Here is a 27,617-nt window from a genome sequence, read left to right as displayed (position 1 = left end):
CTGAGGACCGCCCCTGGCCCCGCCCTTCACCTGGAGGGCCGCCCTGGGCCACGCCCACCGCCTTGAGGACTGTCCCAGGCCCCGCCCGTCACCTCGGAGGACCACCCCTGCCCCGCCCATCGCCCTGAGGACCCCCAGGCCCCGCCCATCGCCCCCGGAAGGCCGCCCGGCCCCGCCCCCGGGACGCAGGAAGGAGGCGTCAAGCAGAGGCCCACGCGGTCTCGGGCGGCTTTAATGGAGTCCGAGCGGGCGGCGCCCCGGCGGGCGCGGCTCCGGGGCCGGGGCCGGGCGGGCGGGTGCGGCGTGGCGCGGGCGTCACAGGCGTCACAGGTGGGTGTCCTCCTCGAACGCGTCCGAGTCCTCGGGGTCGCGCTTGGCGCCCATGAGCGCGCTCCAGCCCCCGGGGCCGCCGTTGAGGCTGGGCTGCTTCTCCTGCGCCTCCGTCTGGCCGTCGCTGGCCACGTCCAGCGTGGGGTTGTCGTGGCAGCCGTTCTCCACGAAGCGGAGCTCCTCGCCGTGGGCCTGCGGGGACCCAGAGGCCGCTGGGGCTGAGCGCGAGCCAGGCCGGCCCGCCCGCACCCCGCACCCCGCACCCCGCACCCGGCTGCGGCGGGGCCCGTGCGAGCACTTCACCCCGGAGACCCGCCCGCACCCCGCACCCCGCACCCCGCACCCCGCACCCCGCACCCGGCTGCGGCGGGGCCCGTGCGAGCACTTCACCCCGGGCACCCGCCCGCACCCGGCACCCCGCACCCCGCACCCGGCTGCCGCGGGGCCCGTGCGAGCACTTCACCCCGGGCACCCGGCACCCCGCACCCGGCACCCCGCACCCCGCACCCGGCTGCGGCGGGGCCCGTGCGAGCACTTCACCCCGGGCACCCGCCCGCACCCGGCACCCCGCACCCGGCACCCCGCACCCCGCACCCGGCTGCGGCGGGGCCCGTGCGAGCACTTCACCCCGGAGACCCGCCCGGCCCGGCCCGCCGCGCTCACCACGCGCTCAAGCTTGGGCAGCCGGCGCTGCCAGCAGTTGTAGAGCAGGCCCAGCACGATGATGAGGAAGCAGACGACGCCGATGACCACCAGCACCACGAACAGCGTCCCGTAGTCGCTGCGCACCTGGGTGGCCCGCGCCTGGCAGCTGCTGGTGGTGGAGTAGTTCTGGATTCCAATCTGGGGTCAAGGGGCCAAGTTCCTGAGCCGGAGGGGGGGCACCTTGCCCCGGGCTCGGGAGGAACTAGGACTGGGGCACAGGGTAGGCCTGGGGCCTGGACCCACCCCCACCCCTGCCGGGCTGGCACCCAGCCCTCCCTGCCGCTGACCCCACACCCCTGCCTGGTGCTCACTCCACTCACATGGACCCCAAGCTGCTGGCCACAGCCCCACTGGGCGGGGCCCCGGTTAAGTAGAGAGAGCCCCCCCCAGCCCGCACCTTCAGGGTGAGGGCACAGTGCTTGTGTTTGGCTGCTGAGACCCCGGAACACCGTGAACGCAGAGCAGCAAGCCTCTCCGGCCTCCCTCTCCCAGCACAGGCCCTGAGGCAGGCCCGCACCAGCAGAAGGGGGGGCAAGGAGGGCCTGCGGGCTGGGCAGGCCAGGGTGCACTGCACCCCTTTCTGAGATCTGGCTTTGGCCTCTGCAGTTTTGTTGAACCGCTTGTATGTTCCCAGCAAGTCTCTCCAGGTTTTATCTGTTTTGGTGCCAGGCCTAGGGCTTGAACTCAGGGCCTGCGCTGTCCCTGAGCTTTTCTGCTCAAGGCTAGTGCTCAACCACTTGAGCCACAGCACCTCTTCTGACTTTTGGTGATTAATTGGAGAGTCTCATGGCCTTTCTTGCTCAGGTTGGCTTCGAACCTTCATCCTCAGATCTGAGCCTCCTGAGTAGCAAGAGACACTGCTGCCCGGCTCTCGTTTTTTAAGTTAGCAGGCGTCATGTTTTTGCTAGTCACCTACCAACACGCCAACTCTACCCACTTCCATACTCTACCAAAGACCCAGCATGCTTTTGAGCCAAGTGAGTGTGAACTGAGAACCTGGAAGGGCAAAACGCCCAGATGCAAGGAGTGGAAGTGGACCGGCGTGCACAAGGCAGTCAGCCAGCCCGGGTGTCCACACTGCCCGCACACCCGTGTTCCCAGACGAAGACCCTCAGCCCTCAGCAGCCCCAGGCAATGCAAAGGCGCTCGCCCCCCCCAGGCTCTACGGGAGCGCGCTCCCCCCTCCCCCCCTGCACACACACACACACACACACACCCCTGCAGGCTCTACGGGAGCGTGCTCGCCCCCCTCCCCCCCTGCACACACACACACACACACACACACACACCCCTGCAGGCTCTATGGGAGCGCGCTCTCCCCTCCCCCCTCCCCCCTGCAGGCTCTATGGGAGCGCTCCCCCCTCCCCCCTCCCCCCTGCAGGCTCTATGGGAGCGCGCTCCCCCCTCCCCCCTCCCCCCTGCAGGCTCTATGGGAGCGCGCTCCCCCCTCCCCCCTCCCCCCTGCAGGCTCTATGGGAGCGCGCTCCCCCCTCCCCCCTCCTCCCCTGCACACACACACACACACACACACACACACCCCTGCAGGCTCTACGGGAGCGTGCTCGCCCCCCTCCCCCCCCAGGCTCTATGGGAGCGCGCTCCCCCCTCCCCCCTGCAGGCTCTATGGGAGCGCCCTCCCCCCTCCCCCCTCCTCCCCTGCACACACACACACACACACACACACCCCTGCAGGCTCTATGGGAGCGCGCTCCCCCCCTCCCCCCCTGCACACACACACACACACACACACACACACACACACACCCCTGCAGGCTCTACGGGAGCGTGCTCGCCCCCCTCCCCCCCAGGCTCTATGGGAGCGTGCTTCCTCCCCCTCCCCCCCTGCACACACACCCCCCTGCAGGCTCTATGGGAGCGCGCTCCCCCCTCCCCCTCCCCCCTGCAGGCTCTACGGGAGCGCGCTCGCCCCCCCCACACCCCCCTGCAGGCTCTATGGGAGCGCGCTCCCCCCTCCCCCCTCCCCCCTGCAGGCTCTACGGGAGCGCGCTCGCCCCCCCCCACACCCCCCTGCAGGCTCTATGGGAGCGCGCTCCCCCCTCCCCCCTCCCCCCTGCAGGCTCTATGGGAGCGCTCCCCCCTCCCCCCTCCCCCCTGCAGGCTCTATGGGAGCGCGCTCCCCCCTCCCCCCTCCCCCCTGCAGGCTCTATGGGAGCGCTCCCCCCCTCCCCCCTCCCCCCTGCAGGCTCTATGGGAGCGCGCTCCCCCCTCCCCCCTCCCCCCTGCAGGCTCTATGGGAGCGCGCTCCCCCCCCTCCCCCCTCCCCCCTGCAGGCTCTATGGGAGCGCGCTCCCCCCTCCCCCCTCCCCCCTGCAGGCTCTATGGGAGCGCTCCCCCCTCCCCCCTCCCCCCTGCAGGCTCTATGGGAGCGCGCCTCTCCCCCCCAGCCCCCGCCCCCAAAGGAGCCTGCTGGAGACTGAGGGCTGCACGGAGTGATCTGTGCACGTGGTATTTACTGAGAACAATGGTGCCTCCCTGGCCTGTGGCAGGTGAGGAGGCCCCCAAGAGCAAGGAGGGCCGTCCACTCCTGCTTAGGTCCAGTGGCTCACACCTGTCATCCCAGCTACTCAGGAGGCTGAGATCTGAGGATTGCGGTTCAAACCCAGCCCAGGCAGGAAAGTCATGAGACCCTTATCTCCCCAGGACTGGTGCACACACACCAGACAGCTCGGGTCAGGGTAGCAGCTGTGAGAATGGAAAGGCTGTGGGGCCCGGCCTCTGCGGGGGCCAGGCCCAGGCCCCCGAGATCGGAGCCCAACCCAGTCTCCAAGCTGGGACTGGGGCCAGGCTGGAGATTCTGTAACTGTCCCGCAGCCCTGCCCTGGGCATTCCCATGTCCATGGCGGCCCACTTTCCACCCCTCAGGCCCCGCCCCGCCCTCGGCCCCGGCAGCGCACACCTGTCCCAAGAGCCCGCGCTTGTCGGGCCGGGCCGGCTGTGGACGCACAGGGCTGGCCCACTCACCTCCTCCAGGCTCCGGCGGATGCTGCTCAGCACAGAGAGCACGTCCTGGGTGGGCACCACCCCTAGGGGACAAAGTCACCATCAGCAGACAGGGCCCCAGGGGACGCCAGCCCCCCCTCCCCCACTGAAGCCCCAGGGATCACAGCCCTCAGTGGGGAGCACGTGGGGCAGGCGTGAACACATGCGGCTCCTGCAGCTCCGCCGGCCAGCCAGCCGGTCCCCCCCACAGCACCCGGCCCGATCCCCGGCCGCCCGGCAGCCCGCCTCACCCTGCTCGCCCACCAGCGTCATCAGCAGGTGCTGCTCCTTCTCGCTGGGCTTGCTCAGGGAGATGCGCCAGGCGCCACGGCCCCGGCCGGGCAGCGCCTCCTCCACCAGCGCCAGCAGCCGCAGGCCCCGGCGCCGCCGGAACGCCTCCTGCATGGAGAGGCCTGCTTCAGGACCGGCCGGACGCCCCGGCGCGGTCAGTGCTGGAGATGGCCACGAGCCCAAGCTTGACGGGGAGCGGAAACTCCAAGATCACCTCCACCGTGGCTCTCGGCTCTGGCCAGAGGCGGCCTGGGCTCCCCAAGACCCCCACGTGGAGCCAGGGGTAGGTCTGGGACTTGCTGGTGTGGGGGCTGGGCTGGGGCTGGACACAGTAGGTCCTGGGCACAACCCAGATGCCTCTGCAGCCGTGGGCAGACGCGGGCTGGCCCCCGTCGCCCTAATGGGCAGAGGGGCCGCCGGCAGGGGGATGGCCCGCTTGCAGACTTCCTCTGTACACAGGTACGGTTTCGTCATGTGTACCAGAAACAAGAGGCTGGCCGGGGGTGAGTCCAGCCTGCTGTGGGAGCAGCCGCTCTGGAGGGCGGGCAGGCCCTCTCCCAGCTGCCCGGGTCTCTGCACGCATGGCCACCAGGGCCTGCGGCACTCCCAATCTCTGCTTTTCTGCTGCGGCCCAGGCTAGTGAGCACTTCCCTGGTCACCATGCCAGCTCCAAAGGCCACCAGGCTGGCTGCTGTGCGGGCTCTCACCTGCCCGGATACCCGCAGGGCCCTGCGTTCTCCTGTGTCCTCTGGGGGGCGGCAGGCCGGTCCACGCTGCCTGAACCAGGTGCCGACTGCCCCCGCGGCCCTCCCCCCCGCGGCCCTCCCCCCCGCGGCCCCCCCCGTGGCCCTCCCCCCCTGCGGCCCTCCCCCCCGCGGCCCTCCCCCCCTGCGGCCCTCCCCCCCGCGGCCCTCCCCCCCGCGGCCCTCCCCCCCGCGGCCCTCCCCCCCTGCGGCCCTCCCCCCCGCGGCCCTCCCCCCCGCGGCCCTCCCCCCCGCGGCCCTCCCCCCCTGCGGCCCCCCCCCTGCGGCCCTCCCCCCCGCGGCCCCCCCCCGTGGCCCTCCCCCCCGCGGCCCTCCCCCGTGGCCCTCCTCCCCCCACCCCCCGCGGCCCTCCCCCGTGGCCCTCCTCCCCCCACCCCCCGCGGCCCTCCCCCCCCGCGGCCCTCCCCCCCTGCGGCCCTCCCCCCCTGCGGCCCTCCCCCCCTGCGGCCCTCCCCCCCGCGGCCCTCCCCCGTGGCCCTCCTCCCCCCACCCCCCGCGGCCCTCCCCCCCTGCGGCCCTCCCCCCGCGGCCCCCCCCCGTGGCCCTCCTCCCCCCACCCCCCGCAGCCCTCCCGCCCCGCGGCCCTCCCCCCCTGCGGCCCTCCCCCCCGCGGCCCCCCCCCGTGGCCCTCCTCCCCCCACCCCCCGCAGCCCTCCCGCCCCGCGGCCCTCCCGCCCCGTGCCCCCCCATGCCCCCCCACGGCCCTCCTGCCCCACGGCCCTCCCCCCCGCGGCCCTCCCCCCCTGCGGCCCTCCCCCCCGCAGCCCTCCCCCCCTGCGGCCCTCCCCCCCTGCGGCCCTCCCCCCCTGCGGCCCTCCCGCCCCGCGGCCCTCCCCCCCTGCGGCCCTCCCCCCCGCGGCCCTCCCCCCCGCGGCCCTCCCCCCCGCAGCCCTCCCCCCCTGCGGCCCTCCCCCCCTGCGGCCCTCCCCCCCGCAGCCCTCCCCCCCTGCGGCCCTCCCCCCCTGCGGCCCTCCCGCCCCGCGGCCCTCCCCCCCTGCGGCCCTCCCCCCCGCGGCCCTCCCCCCCGCGGCCCTCCCCCCCGCGGCCCTCCCCCCCTGCGGCCCTCCCCCCCGCGGCCCTCCCCCCCGCGGCCCTCCCCCCCTGCGGCCCTCCCCCCCTGCGGCCCTCCCGCCCCGCGGCCCTCCCCCCCTGCGGCCCTCCCCCCCTGCGGCCCTCCCCCCCGCGGCCCTCCCCCCCTGCGGCCCTCCCCCCCTGCGGCCCTCCCGCCCCACGGCCCTCCTGCCCCACGGCCCTCCCCCCCGCGGCCCTCCCGCCCCACGGCCCTCCCGCCCCACGGCCCTCCCGCCCCACGGCCCTCCCACCCCACGGCCCTCCCGCCCCGCGGCCCCCCCCCGCGGCCCTCCTCCCCCCACCCCCCCGCAGCCCTCCTGCCCCGCGCCCCCCCACAGCCCTCCCGCCCCACGGCCCTCCTCCCCCCACCCCCCCACAGCCCTCCCGCCCCGCGGCCCTCCCGCCCTGTGGCTGTCCCCGTGCAGCCACCCGGCTCCCCACCACGCGCGGCCCTCCACCATCATCAGCTGGGAGCTGAGGGCTGTCAGGGAGCCACGCTGTGGCCGTGCCTGTCCTTCCTGTCAGCTCTGAGGCCTCAGCAAAGCGCTGTGCCTCTGAGCCCCAGTTCCTCCCAACACCACCAAGAGGGTGGAGGCAAGTGCCAGACGCAGTCCCAGGTCTCACGCCCAGGCTCACAATGCCACGGTATGCTCCGCCAAGGCTCCCGGAGAACTGCATGTCCCACGGAAAAGGGACTGAAGTTTCTAGAAATACAGAACTAAAGTTCCCTGTGTCTTTGTCAGGCTGCAAGGGGGCTCTCGCAGGAAGGGGGCAGATCTAGATCACAGTCCTTCTCAAAGATGCCGACACCCCTGCTGCCAGACTGCCTGGAGCCCAGATCCTGGTTTCAGAAGAAACCAAGGCTCCTTGGAGAAATGGCTGACCCCAGAGCTGGGCAGGGAGAGCACCGTGGCCTGGGCCCTGGTGTGAGCGTGCCCGTGGCCTGGGCTCTGGTGTGAGTGTGCCCGTGGCCTGGGCCCTGGTGTGAGTGTGCCCGTGGCCTGGGCCCTGGTGTGAGCGTGACCCTGGCCTGGGCCCTGGTGTGAGTGTGCCCGTGGCCTGGGCCCTGGTGTGAGCGTGCCCCTGGCCTGGGCCCTGGTGTGAGTGTGCCCGTGGCCTGGGCTCTTGGAGTGTTCCGTGGCCTGGGCCCTGGTGTGTGTCCGTGGCCTGGGCACTGGTGAGAGCATGCCTGTGGCCTGGGCCCTGGTATGAGCGTGCCCGTGGCCTGGGCCCTGGTGTGAGTGTGCCCGTGGCCTGGGCTCTTGGAGTGTTCCGTGGCCTGGGCCCTGGTGTGTGTCCGTGGCCTGGGCCCTGGTGAGAGCATGCCTGTGGCCTGGGCCCTGGTGTGAGCGTGCCCGTGGCCTGGGCTCTTGTTCTGTGGCCTGGGCGCTGGTGAGAGCGTTCCCGTGGTCTGGGCGCTGGTGTGAGCGTGTCCGTGGCCTGGGCGCTGGTGTGAGCGTGTCCGTGGCCTGGGCCCAGGTGTGAGCATGTCCGTGGCCTGGGCGCTGGTGTGTCCGTGGCCTGGGCCCCGGTGTGAGCGTGTCCATGGCCTGGGCACTGGTGAGAGTGTGTCCGTGGCCTGGGCCCTGGTGTGTGTGCCCGTGGCCTGGGCGCTGGTGTGAGCGTGCCCGTGGCCTGGGCGCTGGTGTGTCTGTCCGTGGCCTGGGCCCTGGTGTGAACGTGTCCATGGCCTGGGCGCTGGTGAGAGCGTGTCCGTGGCCTGGGCCCTGGTGTGAGTGTGCCCGTGGCCTGGGCGCTGGTGTGAGCGTGCCTGTGGCCTGGGCGCTGGAGAGTGTGTCTGTGGCCTGGGCGCTGGTGTGTATCCGTGACCTGGGCGCCGGTGAGAGCGTGCCCGTGGCCTGGGCTCTTGGAGTATTCTGTGGCCTGGGTGCTGGTGAGAGCATGCCTGTGGCCTGGGCACTGGTGAGAGTGCCCGTGGCCTGGGCTCTTGGAGTGTTCCGTGGCCTGGGTGCTGGTGTGAGTATGCCCGTGGCCTGGGCTCTTGGAGGTTCTGTGGCCTGGGCACTGGTGAGAGCATGCCCATGGCCTGGGCACTGGTGAGAGCGTGCCCGTGGCCTGGGCTCTTGGAGTGTTCTGTGGCCTGGGCCCTGGTGTGAGCGTGCCTGTGGCCTGGGCCCTGGTGTGAGCGTGCCCGTGGCCTGGGCTCTTGGAGTGTTCTGTGGCCTGGGCCCTGGTGAGAGCGTGCCCGTGGCCTGGGCTCTTGGAGTGTTCTGTGGCCTGGGCACTGGTGTGAGCGTGCCCGTGGCCTGGGCTCTTGGAGTGTTCCGTGGCCTGGGCACTGGTGAGAGCGTGCCTGTGGCCTGGGCTCTTGGAGTGTTCTGTGGCCTGGGCCCTGGTGTGAGCGTGCCTGTGGCCTGGGCTCTTGGAGTGTTCCGTGGCCTGGGCCCTGGTGTGAGCGTGCCCATGGCCTGGGCTCTTGGTGGTTCTTTGGCCTGGGCCCTGGTGTGAGCGTGCCTGTGGCCTGGGCTCTTGGAGTGTTCTGTGGCCTGGGCACTGGTGAGAGCATGCCCATGGCCTGGGCGCTAGTGAGAGCGTGCCCGTGGCCTGGGCTCTTGGAGTGTTCTGTGGCCTGGGCGCTGGTGAGAGCGTGCCCATGGCCTGGGTGCTGGTGAGCGTGCCCGTGGCCTGGGCTCTTGGAGTGTTCTGTGGCCTGGGCACTGGTGAGAGCGTGCCCGTGGCCTGGGCTCTTGGAGTGTTCTGTGGCCTGGGTGCTGGTGAGAGCGTGCCCGTGGCCTGGGCTCTTGGAGTGTTCCGTGGCCTGGGCCCTTTCCTCGAGGTGTCAACCCAGCCCTCTGCACAGGTGCGCGGGCCTTTGTGGCTCTCACTAAATGGCCACGAGCTGGTCTCGTGGTAAGCTGGGGAAAGCTGCGGACCCTTGGGTCTCTAAGGCAAGGGCTGCTTCGACTTCTGGAACTCCAAGCCAGACGCTCTGGCTCCACTGCTTTCTGCCTCCGCTCTCCACACAGCTCCCTCCCAGTGTCCTGTGAAGCCTCAGGTAGATTCCAAGCTGGTGAAGCTGATGCTTCTCCATATCGCTCCATCTTGCATTCCTATTCTCTTCAAATACATCACAAAGTCTGAGGAAGTGAGTAGACAGGCTGAAGATGGACACACCTATGATTTAGAACAAGAAGGCCCACGCGCTGGTGAAATGCAAACGAAGCCATGGGGTGGGCGGGCACCTCAGTTCATTTCCCGATTTTGATAAGTTTGCTATGGTTATCTACAAAGATACTCCTGAGTTAACACAAACCAGTATTCTAGAGGGGAGCAAAAGGGAGGGATGAGTTCCAAGATTTTCTCAAATGATTTGAAAACAATGCTAACAAGCTGGGCGCTGCTGGCTCCCGCCTGTGATCCTACTCAGGAGGCTGAGATCTGAGAATCACGGTGGTCATCTCCAACCAAAGAGCCAGAAGTGGCGCTGTGGCTTGCTGCTAGAGCACTCGCCTTGAGTGAAAAAGCCCAGGGACAGCGTTCAGGCTGAGTTCAAGCCCCAAAACACATATGTGCGCACAGCTAAAATGTGGTGAACCAGGATTTTTTTTTTTTTTTTTTTGGTTTGGTTGGTTGTGGGGATTGAACTCTGGGCGTGGGTGCTGTCCTGAGCTCTTCAGCCCAAGGCTAGCACTCTACCATTTGAGCCACAGCGCCACTTCCAGTTTTCTAGTGGTTTATTGGAGATGAGTCTCACAGGTGTTTGTGCCCAGGCTAGCTTGAACTGTGATCCTCAGATCTCAGCCTCCTGAGTAGCTAGGATGACAGGCGTGAGCCACCAGCGCCCGGCCACAGGATTCTTTTGTAAGTCTGAAACTACAGCCAAAAACACTACAGAAAAGAATGCAAGAAAATGCAAGACTTTCACACCTGTGCTGGCTGAGACTCCTCGAGGGGAGGGGCGTGGCCATGGCGTGGTCCTGAGCGCCCACCGAGGCCCTGTGGCACTGCTGGAAGTGGTCAGGGGCCCAGCCTGGAGGGGCCCTGGGGCCTCGCCCACCTTCCCCTCTGCTTCCAGCTTCCAGAGGGCAGCCCCTCTGCCACTCGCTCCCTTCCCCCACACCCCACCTCTCCTCAGGCCCCTGAGCAACAGAGCACATCTCCCGGAGCCAGGAGCCAGGGGACGCCCTACGACTGGGCGCAGGTGTGTCAGCCACAGACGGCTGGCCCACAAGGATCCACGCGGGGAGGAGGAGGCTGGGCCAGAGCAGAGCTGCAGGTGGGGCAAGTCGCAGAAGGCAAAACACCAACCTACTGACAAAGCAGGTCAGGCACCAGCTACGCATGACGATTGATAACACGGTAAACCCTCATGGATGACCGCTCCCCCCCACGCTCCCCCGGGGGAGAGACGCCGCCTCTCAGGGCTCATTTGATCGCCGCAAGGCTGTGGAGATGGCCTTGGTTTACGAACAGTGGGCGGGTGTGGAGACACCGGAGCCCTGTGTGCTGGAGCTGTGGGAATGGGAGCCTGAGCCGCGGGGCAGCTGGGACGGGGCTCCCCCAAGAGACCGGAAGGCTGAGCAGCCCGGCCTCTCCCGAGAGCCGAGGACACGGGGCTCAGCGGATGAACGGATGGCAGGGGCGCACTCTCCAGTCTTAAGGGAGAAGGCAGTTGTGACACCAGCCACAACACAAACACCTTGAGGCTGACATGCGGAGGGAAAAAAGCCAGACACAAGATGACAAATGTGGTACGATCACACGGACACGGGATGGCTAACAGCATGGCGGAGGCCAGGGGCCAGGAGGGGGAGCAGGGCCTTGCTAGTGGACACAGCTTCAAGGACAGCCGCGTTTCATACCAAAAGGAATACACTTAACTCAAGTGGTTAGACGGTAAATTGGGTTTTCTTAGTATAAGGAGGTGGTAGCCTTGAAAACAGTGTTGATAACCACAGCAAAGATGTTGGGTATGAAATGAGATTAACACAGAAGACAAGACCAGGGCAGACAGAGTAACTGCATTTTAATATCCATGTTGCCTCGGGACAGAACCACACTAAGTTCCCCCTTTCTTGTTCAGGCAGACCGCAGGACCCGAGAGCAGGCAGCACACATGCAGGAGAATTCGGGGTCCCAGGTGCCTGGCGGGGGGGAATGAACCGAATGTCTTACTAGACCAGGAAACAAGGCAGCTCTCAGCTAACAGGGTAGCAGAAAGAACACAGCGCTACTTCCCAAGCTCTCACTGGTGTTTCTACGAGGTGTTGGGCATCCGTAAGAGTTACAGCACACTGTCTGGCTAAAACCCACCCGTTAGGACGCTGCCGATCTTCCTCCCCCTACCCGCCCAATGGCAGTGGAGAGCAGATGGTCTGCGCCACGCGCACTGACACAGGCGCACGCACAGGAGGGGACAGACACCGGACAGGCACACGCACAGGAGGGGACAGACACTGGACAGGCTCACGCACAGGAGGGGACAGACACTGGACAGGCAGAGCTTCCTGACGAAGCAAACCCAGCGGCCGGACCCTGAGGCAGAATGGGGAGAGCCAAGGAGAGCCGCGGCTGCTTCCTGCCTGGGGCTTGCCAGCGGGTGAGAACCCAGAATCAGGAGCAGAAAGTCTGCCCGGGGCCGGCCGGACCCCGCTCTCTGCGACGGCGGCTGGCAGACAGTACTTCCCCAGCAGGGACTGCTGTCGAGTTTTCTTGTCCTTTCATTTTCTCCCCTAGCTGGTGCCCAACCCCAGGCCTTGCTCCTGGTGGACCGGAGCTGGACCAGTCCTGGCTGCCTATTCCTGAGGGCCCAGAGGGCTGGAGGCCGCCCTGGGAGTGGACAGCCTGCTACCAAGTGAGAGGCCCTAAGTTCAAGCCCGAGCACGGCCAGGCGGCAGCAGAGGGTCCCTGAGAGAGCCAGAGGACGCAGGAGGGCACGGCCACGGGCCACCGGCCGCCCAGCTCGGCCCCAGCCCGCACACCCTTTCCAGGGGTCAGTCCCCTAGCCCAGACGCCCCCCCAGCTCCCGGGCCGGGCCAGGCGAGGGCCGGGGCGGCACGAAGGCCTTGCCTAACACAATCAAAACTCTTTTTTTCCCTTCCAGAACTGGGGATTGATCTCAAGGCCTGTGCTTGCTGGGCAGGTGCTCAACCACTCGAGCCACGCTTCCAGCCCTTTTTTACTCTCCTTGTTTCTCAGATAAGGCCCCCTCACGGTGCTCAAAGCAGGTCACACGGTCTTCCTGTTTGTGCCTCAGCGTGGCTGGAATACCAGGTGTGCCACACATGCCTCACAGCTCTAGCTGGCCTGGCCAGGAACTGACACCGGCAGACAGCGCAGAGAGCGGACACAGGGAAGGACAGACACCGGCAGACAGCGGAGAGCGGACACAGGGAAGGACAGACACCGGCAGACAGCGGAGAGCGGACACAGGGAAGGACAGACACCGGCAGACAGCGGAGAGCGGACACAGGGAAGGACAGACACCGGCAGACAGTGGAGAGCGGACACAGGGAAGGACAGACACCGGCAGACAGTGGAGAGCGGACACAGGGAAGGACAGACACCGGCAGACAGCGGAGAGAGTGGACACAGGGAAGGACAGACACCGGCAGACAGTGGAGAGAGTGGACACAGGGAAGAGCGGACACCGGCAGACAGCGGAGAGCGGACACAGGGAAGGACAGACACCGGCAGACAGTGCAGAGCGGACACAGGGAAGAGCGGAGCCAAAGTGAACCACTGGCCAAGTGACTCCCACAGGGAGAAAGCAACTCTTTTTTTTTTGAGAAAGAGTCTGAGTGGCCAGGCTGGCTTTGAATTTGTGGCCCTGCTGCCTCAGTCTTCTGAGTGCCAGGATTATAAGTGTGCATTACCACACTGACAGTGAAAACAACTTCGCAAGAAGACTCCATGGGACACAGTAGTGCATGGTGTAGTCCCCAAACTCAGGAGGCTAAAGCAGGGGGATTACTTGAGCCCAAGGGTTCAAGGCCAGCCTGAGCATAAACAACAACGAAGACCTTGTCTCCAGAAGCAGAGCTGAATATGCCCAGAGAGTTAAGATACTGCCCACAGAGACAAGCCCACCCTGTCAGCCTGGAGAATTGAAAAGCTGAGCTCTCGAGCATGGGGCTCTGAGATCAGGTCCCAGTACTAGGAGAGAAGGAAAGAGGGAAAGAAAGGAAGAGGGCTGGGAAGGTGGCTCAGTGGCAGAATGCATGCCTTCCATGCATGAGGTCCTGGATTCGATTCCTCAGCACCACATAAGCAGAAAAAGCCGGAAGTGGCGCTGTGGCTCAAGTGGTAGAGCGCTGGCCTTGAGCTGAAAAGCTGAGGGACAGCGCCCAGGCCCAGAGTTCAAGCCCCATGACCGACAAAAAAAAAAAAAAAAAAAAAAAAAAAAAAAAAAAAGAAAGGAGGGAGAGAGGGAATAAGGGAGGGAGGGAGGGAGGGAGGGAGGGAGGGAAGGAGAGGCAGGGGGGAGGAGGTCTTAGACGGTTGAGCACAGGAGAGCACCGTCTCGGGATGGCCATGGCTAGCCCTGGCTGGGCCAGGCCCCTCGCCAGCCCCTCGCCTTCAGGACACTCACACAGTCTACATTTTCTGTCATGTTCAGAATGACGTAGCTCTTCCCAGCCAGATTGCTCCAGTCCTTGCAGATCACCTGTGAGCAGAGACAAAGGAGGCCTGAGGGGGCGTCCCCGGAGGGAGGGTGGGGGCAGGGAAGTGGGTCTGGGTCTGCAGGGCTCTGCCCCTGCTGTGCCAGGCTGACAAGTCCAGGGCTGCAGACGTGTGTGTGGTGTGTGCGTGTACGTGCATGTGTGTGGTGTGTGTGTGTGGTATGAGCGTGTGTGTGGTGTGTGTGCATGTGTGATGTGCATGTGTGGTGTGTGCGTGTGTGGTGTGTGCATGTGTGTGTGTGTGTGCATGTGTGCGTGCGGTGTGTGGTGTGTGCGTGCGGTGTGTGCGTGTGTGGCGTGTGTGGCGTGTCCGTGTGTGGTGTGGGTGTGGGTATGTGTGTGTGTGGTATGTGCGTGTGTGTTGTGTGCGCGTGTGTGGTGCGTGCATGCGTGTGCGTGCGTGTGGTGTGTCCGTGTGTGGTGTGTGTGTATGTGTGGGTGTGTGCGTGTGGCGTGTGCGTGTGCGCGTGTGTGGTGCGTGCGTGCGTGTGCGTGCGTGTGGTGTGTCTGTGTGTGGTGTGTGTGTTGTGTGCGCGTGTGTGGTGCGTGTGTGTGCGTGCGTGGTGTGTGCGTGTGGTGTGTGCGCACGCGCGTGTGTGTGGTGTGTCCATGTGTGGTGTGTATGTGGATGTGTGTGTGTGTGGTGTGTGCGCGTGCGTGTGGTGTGTGTCCGTGTGGTGTGTGTGCATGTGGTGTGTGCGCACACGTGTGTGCATACATGTGTGTCCGTGTGGTGTGTGTGTGCACACGTGTGTGTGTGGTGTGTCCGTGTGTGGTGTGTCCGTGTGTGGTGTGTGTGTGGGTATGTGTGTGTGTGCGTGTGGTGTGTGCACAGGCGTGTGTGTGTGGGTATGTGTGTGTGTGCGTGTGGTGTGTGTCCATGTGTGGTATGTGCGTGTGGTGTGTGCGCACGTGTGTGTGTTGTGTGTGTTGTGTGCGCGTGTGTGGTGCGTGTGTGTGCGGTGTGTGTCCATGTGTGGTGTGTGTGTGGGTATGTGTGGGTGTGTGTGGGTGTGGTGTGTGCATGTGTGTTGTGTGCGCGTGTGTGTGCGTGTGGTGTGCGCGCACGCGCGTGTGTGTGGTGCGTCCATGTGTGGTGTGTATGTGTGTGTGTGGTGTGTGCGCGTGCGTGTGGTGTGTCCATGTGGTGTGTGTGCATGTGGTGTGTGCGCACGCGCGTGTGTGTGCGTACATGTGTGGTGTGTGTCCGTGTGTGGTGTGTGTCCGTGTGTGGTGTGTGTGTGTGCACGTGTGTGTGTGTGGCAGTGCTGGGGTTTGAATTCTGGGTACGGAGTGTTGCATCTCCAGGCCCAGCTCACCCCCTGATCCCCCATCTCCTGAAGGCACAACATGTACTGGGATCACAGAGTTCACCACTTCATGTGCCTTATTAACTGAGCTGTAAGGGTCTCACTAACTTCAGATAATGGAACCATCCTCCTCCTGGTCTTTGCCCCATAGTAGCTGGGAGTTAGTATCTCTTTCCAGAGCATAGGCAAAAGAGAAGAGAAGGAAGGCCAAGCAAGGTACCCAGGGATTGGGACTTGTCCAACATCCAGGCTTCAGAGGGCTGGTCTGCTGTTCAGCCAGGCACACGGGCTGATGATGTGGGGTCTCCCTCCCCTCCCCTCCCTTTCTGGGCACACACTGACTGGAGTGTGTGTGAGTGTGAGCAGGGGCCGCGGGTGGGAGCATGAGGCAGGGCCTGAACCGAGGGAAGCCAGGCTGGCGGCAGCGTCTCCGGAGGCTTCGCAGCCACTGTGAGGCCTTGTCCGACACCCCAGGCCCTCTGCCCCTGCCGTCCCCCCCCCATCTGGGCAGGGAGGAGGGGCACCATGGAGGCAGCGGCTGGTGCGGGGCTTACCTGGGCCGAGTCCCAGGGCTGCCGGCTGGGGTCTCCTTGCCTCGGGGCGGCGGAAGAAGGTGCCGGGTCTGAGTCTTGGGGGGTGGGCGGGAAGGAGGCTGGAGTGCCAGGGTACCGGGGGCCCTCTGTGGGTGGTGCAGCCCCGCCTCCTGCGGGGGGAGGCCAGGTCCCCGTCCCGGCGGTCCCGGGGGTGGCCCCGGCGCCCGCCTCCTGGGCTGCCTGGAGCTCTGCCCCAGGCCCGGCCTCCCGACCGGTGATGTCCGGACCCTCCGGGGACGCTGCACTTGGGGTGGCTGAGGGCGGCGCCAAGCTGGGCTGCACAGTGCTCTCCATCTCGGCCTGGGACACGGCCTGGTCCCCGGGATCCTCCTGACTGCGGCCGGTGGTGCTGGGAGAGGTGGCCAGCGTCGGGGCTTCTTCCTGGGACCTGCTCACAGGGAGCAGCTCCTCCTCCTCCTCCTCCTCCTCCTCCTCCTCCTTTTCCACTTCTTCCTTCTCCCTCTCCTCCTCCTCCTCCTCTTCCTCTTGGAGAGGCAGATGCCAGGGAGGCTCAGCCAGGCTCATCTTGGGCAGAGCGGAGGGGAGGTCGGGGTCCTCCAGAGAGGCCGCCTTGCCCGTCAGGTCTGGGAAAATGTAGTCTGAGGGCAGAGACGAGAGTTCACCCGTGAGCGGCGCTCTGGCCACGCACAGGAAGCCCGCCCGGATGAGCCCGCGGGACTCCAGCCTCACACAGCCTCCAACGGAGGAACACAAGGCACGGGGCCTTCCGAGCTCTGATCATACAAAACAACAAAGCAAAATGAACTCCGGGAATGAGAAACTCAAGGGTTTCTCTCTTCGTTGCCGTCTCTGTCCTATTTATCTGTCTTTGGGCAGGTAAGGGGAGGCACAGAAATGGAGGGACAAAGGGCAACAGAAGCAGCAGTGGCACTCGCACTCACTGGACACGACATTGGAAACTGGGACACTGGGAGGGAAAACCTGGGAGAGCGGGAGGGAAGGGGCGACCGTGTCCACAAGGACATGTGCCTGACATGACTGCACCCCCTCTGTACCCCACCTGCATAATATTTCTAAAGAACCCCAATATGCTCACAGAGACGGAGCGGCAAAAGCAGACCGTGGTCATGTCGGGGAGCACAGGGGAGGAGTGGGGAACGAGGCTGGGGGGAGGGCAAGCATTTCCCTTTGATGATAGAACTCATTTGGGGCTTAGGAATGTGGCTCAGAGGTAGAGCACTTGCTTCACACGCGGGCCCTGCGTCCAGCACTGTTCATATTAATAAAAATAGTGAGCCAGGCCCCCGTGGCTCATGCCTGTCATCCTAGTTACTCAGAAGGCTGAGATCTGAGGATCACGGTTCAAAGCCAGCCAGGGCAGGAAAGTCCCTGTGAGAGTCTGATCTTCAATTAACTACTCAAAAAGCCAGAAGTGGTCTGTGTCTCAAAGTGGTAGAGCACTAGTCTTGAGCAAAAGAGCTCAGGGACAGTGCCCAGGAAATAAGTTCCAGCCCCACGATCGAGAAAAAGGAAAAAAAGTGATTTGTCACTAGAAGATGACGCACAAGGGACCCAGGAAGACGGCGTGGCACTGTGAGCACCAGTGTCCCTGAGAGTTTTTGTTGTTTTTTGTCGGTCGTGGGGCTTGAACTCTGGGCCTGGGCGCTGTCCCTCAGCTCTTCAGCTCAAGGCGAGCGCTCTACCACTTGAGCCACAGCGCCACTTTCCAGTTTTCTACTGGAGGTAAGAGTCTCACAGTTCCCTGCCCGGGCTGGCTTTGAACCGTGATCCTCAGATCTCAGCCTCCTGAGTAGCTAGGATGACAGGCCTGAGCCACCGGCGCCCAGCTAAAATTAGTTCTTTTGTGTTTAAAATGTTCATAGTCTGGTATTACTGCTAGCCTAACAAATGCAAGCGCAGGGTTCTCCATGCTGCTATCAGCTGACTCTGTGGGCGCCAGCCCACCGCTGCGGGGGGCACGCGCCTCGGCCAACTCTGGGCGGCCATCCCACAGCAGGCCCAGCCCAACACAAAGCCAGCCCCGGACCCCGGCACAGTGATACTGCATCCTGTGCTGGTGGGCTGACTTGAGCCCAGGAGTTCAAAGCCAGCCTGGGCAGTACAGCATAGTAAAACCCCGTCTCAAAGCAGCAGCAACGAAAACCTAGAACTGCCCAAGTCTGTCCGCTAAGTCCTCAGGAGGTGGAGGCAGACAGCATGAGTTCCCAGGCAGGAAGACGGGAGGATGGAGGAGGGAAGAGGGACGGGAGGGAGGCAAAAGGGAGCAGAAGAGAAGGCAGGCAGGCAGCGGAAGGGAGGAAGGCCCGTCGGGTCCCAGGCTTTGCTCTCCTCCGGTGCGCGTGCATGCTGGCCCATCTGCCCTTCCCTGCAGAGGCCCAGGCTGGAGGCCCTGGCCTCCACAGCTGGAGCTGAACCAGCTTCTGTGCACTGCACCTGACGGGTCTGGCCAGGTCGGTAGGCGTGTGGAGGGGACGTGCCTGGGCACGGCCAGCCCCTGCCAGCCTCCCTCCCGGCTCTGCCAAGATGACCACAGCGCAGGCGCTGCAGGAGGCACACATGGTCCGACTCCCGGCCGTCCAGTGGCAGAGCCGTCTCTCCAGAAGGGGGCCTGTGAAATGGGCTCCTTCCTCCTCTCAGCCCCAGCCTGGTGGCTGCATCGCCTGCCAGGCGCCTGGACAGGGCCCCGGGGCCTCCTGAGCGTCCTGCTCACGGCCGGAACGCAGGCTCTCAGGTGAGGACAGACACTCGGGGCTCCAGCCTGGCGAGAAGAGCCTCAGACAGCGCGGCAGGCGGCCGCGGACAGCCCTGAGCTGCCGTCGGCTCGAGAGCCAGCGCCGCCACCTCTGGATGTCCACTGGCCCAGGAGGCCCCAGGCACACAGCTCCCCCCCCCCCCCCCCCCCCCCGCCTACCGGAAGAGCCTGCCCTCTCACACCACACACTAAGCCAGGGACGGCCAGATCAGTTATGTACAAAGTCAAGTCAAATCAAGAAGCGCACAGCTCAAAAAGGAAATGCAAAACAAAGCAATGTCCGGGGTGGTGGTTCATGCGAGGTCCCGGCTACTCTGCAGGCTGAGTTTAAGAGGATGGAGGTGCCAGGGTCACAAGACCCATCTCAGCCAAAGACACACAAGTGGGCACCGTGGTGCACGCCTGTAGGCCAGCCGCAGGGCAGGCATCAGCTGTGAGCGGCAGGCCAGGCCAGGCCCGGCATAAGCTCAGCTGGGAGACGGGGCCCCAAGGACACCGCACGGTACGGGAGCCCACAGATTAACAGGCGCCCTCACGGTCCCGGCCTTGCGGTGACAGTGACGAACAGCACTGCCCCAAAACTGTGACAAGCAATGACCCTTTATTTTATTATTTGGGGGGTGTGTGCACGCACACGTGGGGGGGGCGGGGTGGGGCAGAGGCTTGAACTCAAGCCTACACACTATCCTACACAGCTCCGCTTCTGGCTTTCTGGTGGTTAACTGGAGACAGAGTCTCAGGGATTCTCCTGCCAGGCTGGCTTCAAGTCTCGATCCTCAGATCTCAGCCCCCTGAGCAGCTAGGATTGTGGCGTGAGCCACGGGTGCCTGGCGCTATTAACCTTTTACTCTTAGGCAAAAGTTGCTTCTATTCCCTTCTTGTGTTATTTTTCTGTTGTTTAGATGTTCTACAATGTTCACACGTTCCTTCTGTAATCAGGAAAAGCCCAATAAGCAGAACATCTTCTGCACATGAAACAGCCCCCAGGGGACCTTGCCGCCGCCGCCGCCGCCGCCGCCTTTCCTGGCCCTGGGAAAGCGCGCTAGCCAGGACGCACGCCGCCTGCCATGCGGCCAGCCCAGGGCTGCGGCAGCTCACCCAACAGCGGTTGGTACTCAGGAGACACTGGCCCAGACTCGGCCGGCCCAGGGCTGCGGCAGCTCACCCAACAGCGGTTGGTACTCAGGAGACACTGGCCCGCCATGCGGCCGGCCCAGGGCTGTGGCAGCTCACCCAACAGCGGTTGGTACTCAGGGACACTGGCCCGCCATGCGGCCGGCCCAGGGCTGCGGCAGCTCACCCAACAGCGGTTGGTACTCAGGGACACTGGCCCGCCATGCGGCCGGCCCAGGGCTGCGGCAGCTCACCCAACAGCGGTTGGTACTCAGGGACACTGGCCCGCCATGCGGCCGGCCCAGGGCTGCGGCAGCTCACCCAACACTCGGTCCCAGACTCGGCCTGACGTACAGGTGAGCAGCTGCGTGGTAAAGTCCAGGGAGCACAGGGGCTGGGAGGGAAGCCGCCCGCCCCGGCCCGTGCCCCGTGCGTGCTACCTGCAGTGGGACCCAGGTCCAAGGCGGAGCCGTTCAGCGTCTCCTCCTCCTCCCAGAAGTACTGTGGGGGCTGCAGGATGCGGGACTCCTCGCTGTCCTCGCTGGGAAGGCCGGAGCCGGGAGCCTCGCTGGGCTCCTCTGGCTCCAGCGGTCCGAGGCCGGTGGGCAGCAGCAGGTCCAGGAGCGAGGTGGAGGTGAGGCCCTCAGGGCTGGGCTCGTCGGTGCCCGGGGCACAGGCGCCCAGGGACACTCCTGCACAGAGGAAGAGGGGACACTGAGAGATGCGGGCAAGGACCACGGCCCCGGGCGCAGAGAAGCAGACTGGGGCTCCGCCGGGAGAGCCCGGGCGCCGCCTGCACCGCACAGGGCCAAGCTGCCAGGCCTGCACGTGGCAAGGGCAGAGGGGAGGAGACAGCTCGGGGACTGGCACCTGGGGGCTCCGCTCCCCCGGCGCGCACTCCGAGCCCAGCCTGGCTGCCGCTGGACCAGGACCAGCGCCAGCTTCACTCCCAGGCCGAAGCCCGCCCAGAGCGCTCCAAAGACCTGGTTTGTTCTTCAGCAGCACAGAACCCAGAATACTGTCTTTAAAAACCCACACAAGAAGCCGGGCGCTGGTGGCTCACGCCTGTAATCCTAGCTACTCAGGAGGCTGAGATCTGAGGATCGCGGTTCAAAGCCAGCCCGGGCAGGAGAGACCGTGAGACTCCTATCTCCAATAAACCACCAGAAAACCGGAAGTGGCGCTGTAGCTCAAGTGGTAGAGCGCTCGCCTTGAGCTGAAGAGCTGAGGGACAGCGCCCAGGCCCGGAGTTCAAGCCCCATGACCGACAAAAAAACAAAACACAAAAAAAAAAAAACCCACACAAGAGCTGGGCGCCGGTGGCTCACGCCTGTCATCCTCGCTACTTGGGAGGCTGAGATCTGAGGATCACGGTTCAAAGCCAGCCCGGGCAGGAAACTCCAGGAGACTCTTATCTCCAATAAACCATAACTGGAAGAGGGCTGTGGGAAGTGGTAGAGCGCTCGCCTTGCGCTGAAGAGCTGAGGGACAGCGCCCAGGCCCAGAGTTCAGGCCCCACGACTGACAAAAACAACAAAACCCCACACAAGGCCATAGGTCCTTTGACATATTCGTTTAAAACTTTGGATCCTCTCTCTGAATGTATCAAAGCAAAGCCACAAATGAACAAAAAGAATTCAAAAACCCACACTTGGCAAACAAATGAAAGGTGGCACCATATCCTTTCTTTCCACCCTCCCTGGTGGAGAACAGACAAGGTCCTGTCTGTCACTTCGGACTTGCTACCCATCTTCTGAACAGACCCTCGGGCGCCTGGGCCTGGGTCTCCACCTGAAAGGCAGAAGGTGCGCCCTGCCGTAGGGAGAGGGCGCCCGCGGTGCCGGAGCACCTCAGTGGTGTCGGGTGCAAGCGAGCCCTCAGGGCACCGCGTCCTGAGCATCTGAGTGCCGTCCCCACGGCCACGAGGTAGGAGGCCTGATGCTGGCAGGGGCAAGACGCAACGTCCCTGCGAAACCACAGCATAGCATCTCAGAAAACAGGGAGCACGCACGGGCAGGAGGCCTCTGCACGCGTGCACCACCCAAGGCCAGGCTCAGGGCAGCCCCACGCCGGCCCGCCGGCAGCCCCACGACCGGCACGCTTTGCTCCAGAGGGCCTGCCCCCGAGACGTCTACTTTTGTTGGGCTTAGGGCCCCATCCCACACAGGTGGATTTTGTCTTTCAAAGCCTTGTGCAAGCTACTTTCTGGGCTGCAGGGGTCTGGGACAGGATTCCACCTGCAGTGGCCGGCTTTCTAATAAAGACTCCCAAGTCAGCCTCTGAAAACACAGCTTCTCTGTATCATCGGGACTGAACTTCCGTGTCACAGTTGCAATGTAGAGCACCTGCCTGGCAAGCCATAGGCCCCGAGTTCAAATTCCAGCACCGCCAATAAAGAATAAATAAATAAGACAAGTCTCCTGCGGGTTTGCAGGCAGCGGAGAGCAGGATGAAAGCAAAGCCTTGAGGCGTGGTGGCGGCCACTCTGCGGCCCCTGGGGAGACCCAAGAGGAGCAGCCACACCAGGACAGCGCAAATCCCGCTGGGCCTCCGGACGTGGGTTCCCATCGCCAGGGAGGGGACACGTCCCACGGGGCAGCCTCCCCAGCAACCCACTTTCCAGTCAAGCAGAGCAGCCTCCTTCACCCCTCGCAGGGCCAGGGCTGAGGAGATGGGCTTTGGGAGCAAGGAGCTGGCTCGGGACGGCCGCCAGCCCCGGCTCCTTCCTCCTCACAGGCGCCACAGGTGTGTCCGGCCCCCAGGTGCTGGCTGGCACATCTGCTCTGCCCTTTGCCGGGTGTGACGAGCGCATTGCTGGACAGTCTGTAGCTCAGGAAACCTACAAGGTAGAGCTGGTCCTAGGCACTCATCACCCAGCAACTGAGCCAGATCCTTTAAGGCCTTAAAGCTCTTTACCAGCAAATCCCCTCCACACCCTCACCCATGCCTCAAACTTGGAGCTTCTAGCAATTTCCAGGACTTGAGGCCCTCCTTTGCCGTTCGGGTCTTTGCACTTACTATTCCTTCTACTTCAGGGCCTGTTTCTCCGGCCTGCCTCCTGTTCTCCTGCCTGCCCCCGCCCGGGTGCCAGCGCCCTTCTCCAAGATCAAGGGTCACCGGCCTGTCACAGAGCCACCCTGGGGCAGAGCCTGGAGAGCCGTGGTATCGAGGACACAAAAAACAATGGCTCGACCACTCAGGAAGCTTCACCACAAGCACTCTTCCAGGACCTTGTTTCTGCTTCAGCTTCTGCTGAGACATACCAGCTTTCTACAAATCTCCCTCTTCACTTAGATTAAGCACAGTCCCTTTCACCTTGCTCTTTGGGGAGGCAGAGATCACACGTATTTACCACAAGGCCGACCTGGGCTTCTCCACATCCAGTGAGCTGAATAGTGAGTGTACAGGAATTAACAAAGGCTTCAAGTACCCTAGGTTATTTATATAGACCACGCTTGGTCAAAACCACATGTAATCGATCCGTGATCACAGTGGGCTGGACACCTTCTCCAAATGACACATAAAAGATGACATGCAGGCTGGATTCACAGCTCCGGGAGTGCACCTGCCTGGAAACGTCACAGCTCTGAGTTCAAACACAGGTAGCACCACCACCACTATGACTGCGCATACACGCATGCATGCGCACGCGCACGCACACATACACACACACACATATGAGAAAATAATATTTAGATATTTCATGGGACTTCAGGCCTGGAGAAGGAAACACATGCTGAAGGCCAGAAGACGCCCCTTCCTTCTAACATCCTTTCCAGGGCTCCACAGCCAGTCCACACCAGACTCTGAATGGAGGAATCCATCCCCCTGCCAGGGGATCCCAACGTATTCACCACCAAGTCCCCTTTCATTCCTATTTCTGTCTGGAAGTATTTCTTCCATTCGCTGTCTTTATTTAGTATTCCCTATTAAAAAAAAAAAAAGTGGATCCATGGCCAGGCGCTGGTGGCTCATGCCTGTAATCCTAGCTACTCGGAAGCTGAGATCTGGGAAGTGGTGCTGTAGTTCAAGTGGTAGAGTGCTAGCCCTTGAGCTGAAGAGCTCAGGGACAGCACCTAGGCCCAGAGTTCAAGCCCCGTAACGGAAGGAAGGAAGGAGGCAAGCTGAGATCTGGGAGCTCACCCTGTAATCCTAGCTACTCAGGAGGCTGAGATTTGAGGATCACAGTTCAAAGCAGGAAATTCCATGAAGCTATCTCCAATTAATTACAGAATATGAGAAGTGGCGTTGTGGCTGCAGTTGTCCAGCTGCACGGGCGGCACCCCAGGTCCAGGGAGGGCAGATGGCAAGGAGCCAAAGCACAAGAACGAACCTGGAAATGCTCACTCCCGCAGGCGACAAGATGGTTATGCAGTGCGTAGCGCACAGGTTGGCAGGGGGCCTGCACAGCCTTGCACCGAGACCACCGTGAGGTGGTGCTGGGGAAGATGTTCCCTCAGCCTGGTTAGGAAAGAGTGAACCCCGAGTTCCACCTCATAAGCACACAGGAGGATGAAACGCACACGGCCAGCTAGGCCATGGTCCGGCTCCCCAGAGCTGCTCCTGGGACTCAGGTGTGACCAGCAGAGGCTGTGCAGGCCCTGTCTGGAGGACAGATGCTTTTTACTCAGTGGGGTCTGGGCAGGGAGCTGAGGTCTGCAGCACCCCAACATCCCCGTACCCAGTGGGAGCCTCCATCCTTCCAGACTCTCCCTGATGGTCAAATTGCAACTCACAGACTCCCCAAAACCTCTCTTTCTCCCTCTTTGTCTTCCTCTCCTGTTAACAAAGACCTTGAAATCCTGCTGAGAAAAAGGAACCTAGCGTTTTCCCGGCCTTCCGTTCACTCTCCAGTGAACGGTTTTCTTTCTTTGAAGTTATTCTTCCTGTGAGGATGGGTTTTGTCTTTATATAGAGCAGATGTTTCCGAGACCTTGGCAATGGTAATTATTTAGGTACTTCTCACACGCGCCTTGTAAAGCATGACACCGAAATTGTAGCTGAGCCCCAAGCATTCTGCATGTCATTATTTTTGTGCTTAATAATTAATCTGCCTCATCTGAGACTCCACCTGGCTTTAAATTTCAGATTTTCATCTCTCCCGTGATTTATTTTCTTTCTCTATATAATTTCCTGTTGCTTCACCACCCCCAAGGGAGGGGGGAGGAAAAGAAGGCACAGGCAGAGGTGAGGGGTCATCCTCAAGGAAACTCTGATCCCAGAGAACTTGGAAAAGAGGCCCACAAGCCAGCTGACACCGGCGGGGGAGGGGGCTGAGAAAGGAAGCCAGACTCCTGTAATGTGCCTGTTTTCCCTCCTCTGTCCCCTCAGTCCCTGCAGACTGCCCAAGGCATTAGCATGGTCATTACCACGGTCAGCAGCACACCCAGCGCTCCCCAAACCAGCAACTCTTTTGGGTTGGTCGTGGGGCTTGAACTCATGGCTTGAGTGCTGTCCTGAACTTTTTCACTCAAGGCTAGTACTCTACCACTTTGAGCAACAACGCCACTTCCAGTTTTCTGGTGATTAACTGCAGGTAAGAGTCTCATGGACTTTCCTGTCCTGGCTGGCTTTGAACCACCATCCTCAGATCTCAGCCTCCTGAGTAGCTAGGATGACAGGCGTGAGCCACTGGCGCCCAACTCTGAGCCAGCAGCTTTTAAGCCTTCATCTTCCTAATCCCTGAAGACCCTAGCAAGGGAAGGAGGTGTAGAGGCGCCAGGCAGCCTCCACCCGTGAGCGTCAGCCACAACACAACTCACCCGTACCCGTGCGCCACACAACCCTGTCATCTCTGCACGCGCGCTCACACACCCACACACACACTCGCGTTTGTGCCGTACGAGTCAGAGCAGCTCTGCTGACAGGTTGTCCCAGGGCTTCCACTGTGAGACCCAGGCCCAGCCAGTGCCCTCCTGGCAGAGGGGTGACGGGGCCAGCAGGAGGAGCAGGAGGAGCAGGGGGAAGAGAAGGGAGGGTTTCTGGCTGCAATCTGCCTCAGGACCAGCTTTTCACTGACGTTACAGGAAAGTTCTGGTATGACCATCTCACAAGGAAACAGCAGATCTCCCAAAGAGGGCTGGGTGCTCAAGGACACAGGCAGGCCCATGTCCACCGTGGACATGTCCTCCTGTGCCTGCTACATAGATCCTTTATCCATGTCTCCTGGGAAAACCTGTCCTCACCAATGAAGTCTGTGCAGGGCAAGCACAGGACAAACAAGGGCCATGTCTCCTCCTGACCATTCTCCCTGGGCTTCTGCCACCGGGACCTCGTGACTGTAGCCAGGACACATCTCCCTGCCACGTCGGCATGGCCTCACAATTCTCTCCTGTGGGATTCTCTCTGTGAGACGTCCCTCTGGGATCCTGTGGGATCCTCCCTCTGAGATCTTGTGAATCCTCTCTGTGAGAGTCTCACAGAGGAGGATCTCACAGGATTCACAAGAGGGAGGATCTCTGGGATCCTGTAGGGCCCTCCCTCTGGGATCCTGTGGGATCCTTCTCTGGGATCCTGTAGGGCCCTCCCTCTGGGATCCTGTGGGGTCCTCCTCTGGGGTCCTGTGGGGTCTTCCCAGTCTTCCCTCTGGGAGCCTGTGGGGTCTTCCCTCTGGGAGCCTGTGGGGTCTTCCCTCTGGGAGCCTGTGGGGTCTTCCCTCTGGGAGCCTGTGGGGTCTTCCCTCTGGGGTCCTGTGGGGTCTTCCTCTGGGAGCCTGTGGGGTCCTCCTCTGGGGTCCTGTGGGGTCTTCCCTCTGGGATCTGGGGGGTCCTCTGGGGTCCTGTGGGGTCTTCCCTCTGGGGTCCTGTGGGGTCTTCCCTCTGGGGTCCTGTGGGGTCTTCCCTCTGGGATCCTGTGGGGTCTTCCCTCTGGGAGCCTGTGGGGTCTTCCCTCTGGGAGCCTGTGGGGTCTTCCCTCTGGGATCCTGTGGGGTCTTCCCTCTGGGGTCCTGTGGGGTCTTCCTCTGGAAGCCTGTGGGGTCTTCCCTCTGGGATCCTGGGGGGGGGGTCTTCCCTCTGGGATCCTGGGGGGGTCTTCCCTCTGGGATCCTGGGGGGTCTTCCCCCTGGGAGCTTGTGGGGTCTTCCCTCTGGGAGCCTGTGGGGTCTTCCCTCTGGGATCCTGTGGGGTCTTCCCTCTGAGGTCCTGTGGGGTCTTCCTCTGGGAGCCTGTGGGGTCTTCCTCTGGGAGCCTGTGGGGTCTTCCCTCTGGGATCCGGGGGGGGGTCCTCTGGGGTCCACCTCTGGGGTCCTGTGGGGTCCTCCACATCCCTCTCGCCTGCGCCCAGCTGGTCCTGGTGAGCACCTTCCCGCGCGGTGCTGCCAATGCCCGCAGCGACCCCGCACCCTCCCCTCACGCACGACCCCATGTGTCCGGAAGACGACGGAAGGGGGGGGAATGATGACAAGGAGGGCGTCCGCGGCCCCCTCCCCCGCATGCGGCGGGCGCGGGGCGGGGCGGGGCGGCCTCGTCCTCGCCTGACCCGCGCCGCAGCCGCAGACCGCCGGCCGCGCAGGCCGGGCCCTCTCACCGCACGCGGGGGCCCGCCGCGCCCGCGGCTCCCGCAGCCCTGGCGGCGGCGCGGCTGTCACAGGCCTTTGTCCTTTCTGACAAAGTTGCGGGCGCGGGGCGGCCTCCCGCGGCCTCCGCGACCCCGGCCCGGCCGCCCCGCGGCCTCCGCGACCCCGGCCCGGCCGCCCCGCGGGCCCCGCGGCCTCGGTGGAGCCGCCGCCCCCGCCCGGCGCGGGCCCCTCCCGCAGACCGCGAACCACCGCGCACCTGCCGCGGGCGCGGGGCGGGGGCCACGGCAGACCGGTCCGGCCGCGCCCGCGTCCCGCGCTCCCCCGGCCCGCCCCGCGCCCCGCCCCGGCAGCAGCCCGCCGGCCACGCGCGCCGCCGCGCGGCCTTTGTTGCGGCGGGAGCTGTCCAGCGCGGGCGCCCGCCGCCGCCCGGCCCTCGGCGCGGCCCGCCGGCCGGCCGCACTCACCCGCGGCCAGCAGCAGCAGCAGCAGCGGCGGCGGCGGCGGCGGCCGGGCGGCCCGCGGCGGCCGGGCCATGGTGCAGCGT

At 64.0% G+C, this 27,617-nt stretch overlaps 1 protein-coding gene across 2 annotated transcripts; it reads right to left on the bottom strand.

Annotated features, from left to right (window-relative positions):
* Positions 1–204: 204 nt before the first annotated feature.
* Positions 205–27,617, bottom strand: LOC138824868 (podocalyxin-like protein 2). 2 transcript variants are annotated; one of them, XM_070019272.1, is made up of 8 exons: positions 27,538–27,617; positions 19,995–20,246; positions 15,669–16,306; positions 13,714–13,788; positions 4,287–4,434; positions 4,018–4,079; positions 994–1,173; positions 205–522 (listed from the first exon to the last, which is right to left on the bottom strand). In XM_070019272.1, exons 1-8 carry the CDS (start codon positions 27,605–27,607, stop codon positions 325–327), a joined length of 1,623 nt encoding a protein of 540 aa, XP_069875373.1. In that variant the 5' UTR covers positions 27,608–27,617; the 3' UTR covers positions 205–324. The 2 variants fall into 2 exon arrangements, with proteins under 2 accessions (XP_069875373.1, XP_069875374.1); XM_070019273.1 differs by having other exon boundaries at positions 432–522; positions 994–1,195.

Source organism: Dipodomys merriami, unplaced genomic scaffold, assembly GCF_024711535.1.
Source record: "Dipodomys merriami isolate MVZ:Mamm:240054 unplaced genomic scaffold, mDipMer1.0.p SCAF_13, whole genome shotgun sequence".
Lineage (NCBI taxonomy): Eukaryota > Metazoa > Chordata > Mammalia > Rodentia > Heteromyidae > Dipodomys > Dipodomys merriami.
Note: the sequence above shows the minus strand (reverse complement) of the source record. Positions and strands in the feature narration are given on the sequence as shown.

Bases quoted from the DNA above. Each gene is read 5' to 3' on its own strand.
- LOC138824868 (XM_070019272.1), bottom strand. From the start codon at position 27,607: ATGGCCCGGCCGCCGCGGGCCGCCCGGCCGCCGCCGCCGCCGCCGCTG. The intron at 4,435-13,713 runs GTGAGTGTCCTG...CTCTCCATGCAG, and splicing joins TGACAGAAAATGTAGACTGT to GAGGCGTTCCGGCGGCGCCG. The intron at 4,080-4,286 runs GTGAGGCGGGCT...TTTGTCCCCTAG, and splicing joins GACGCTGGTGGGCGAGCAGG to GGGTGGTGCCCACCCAGGAC.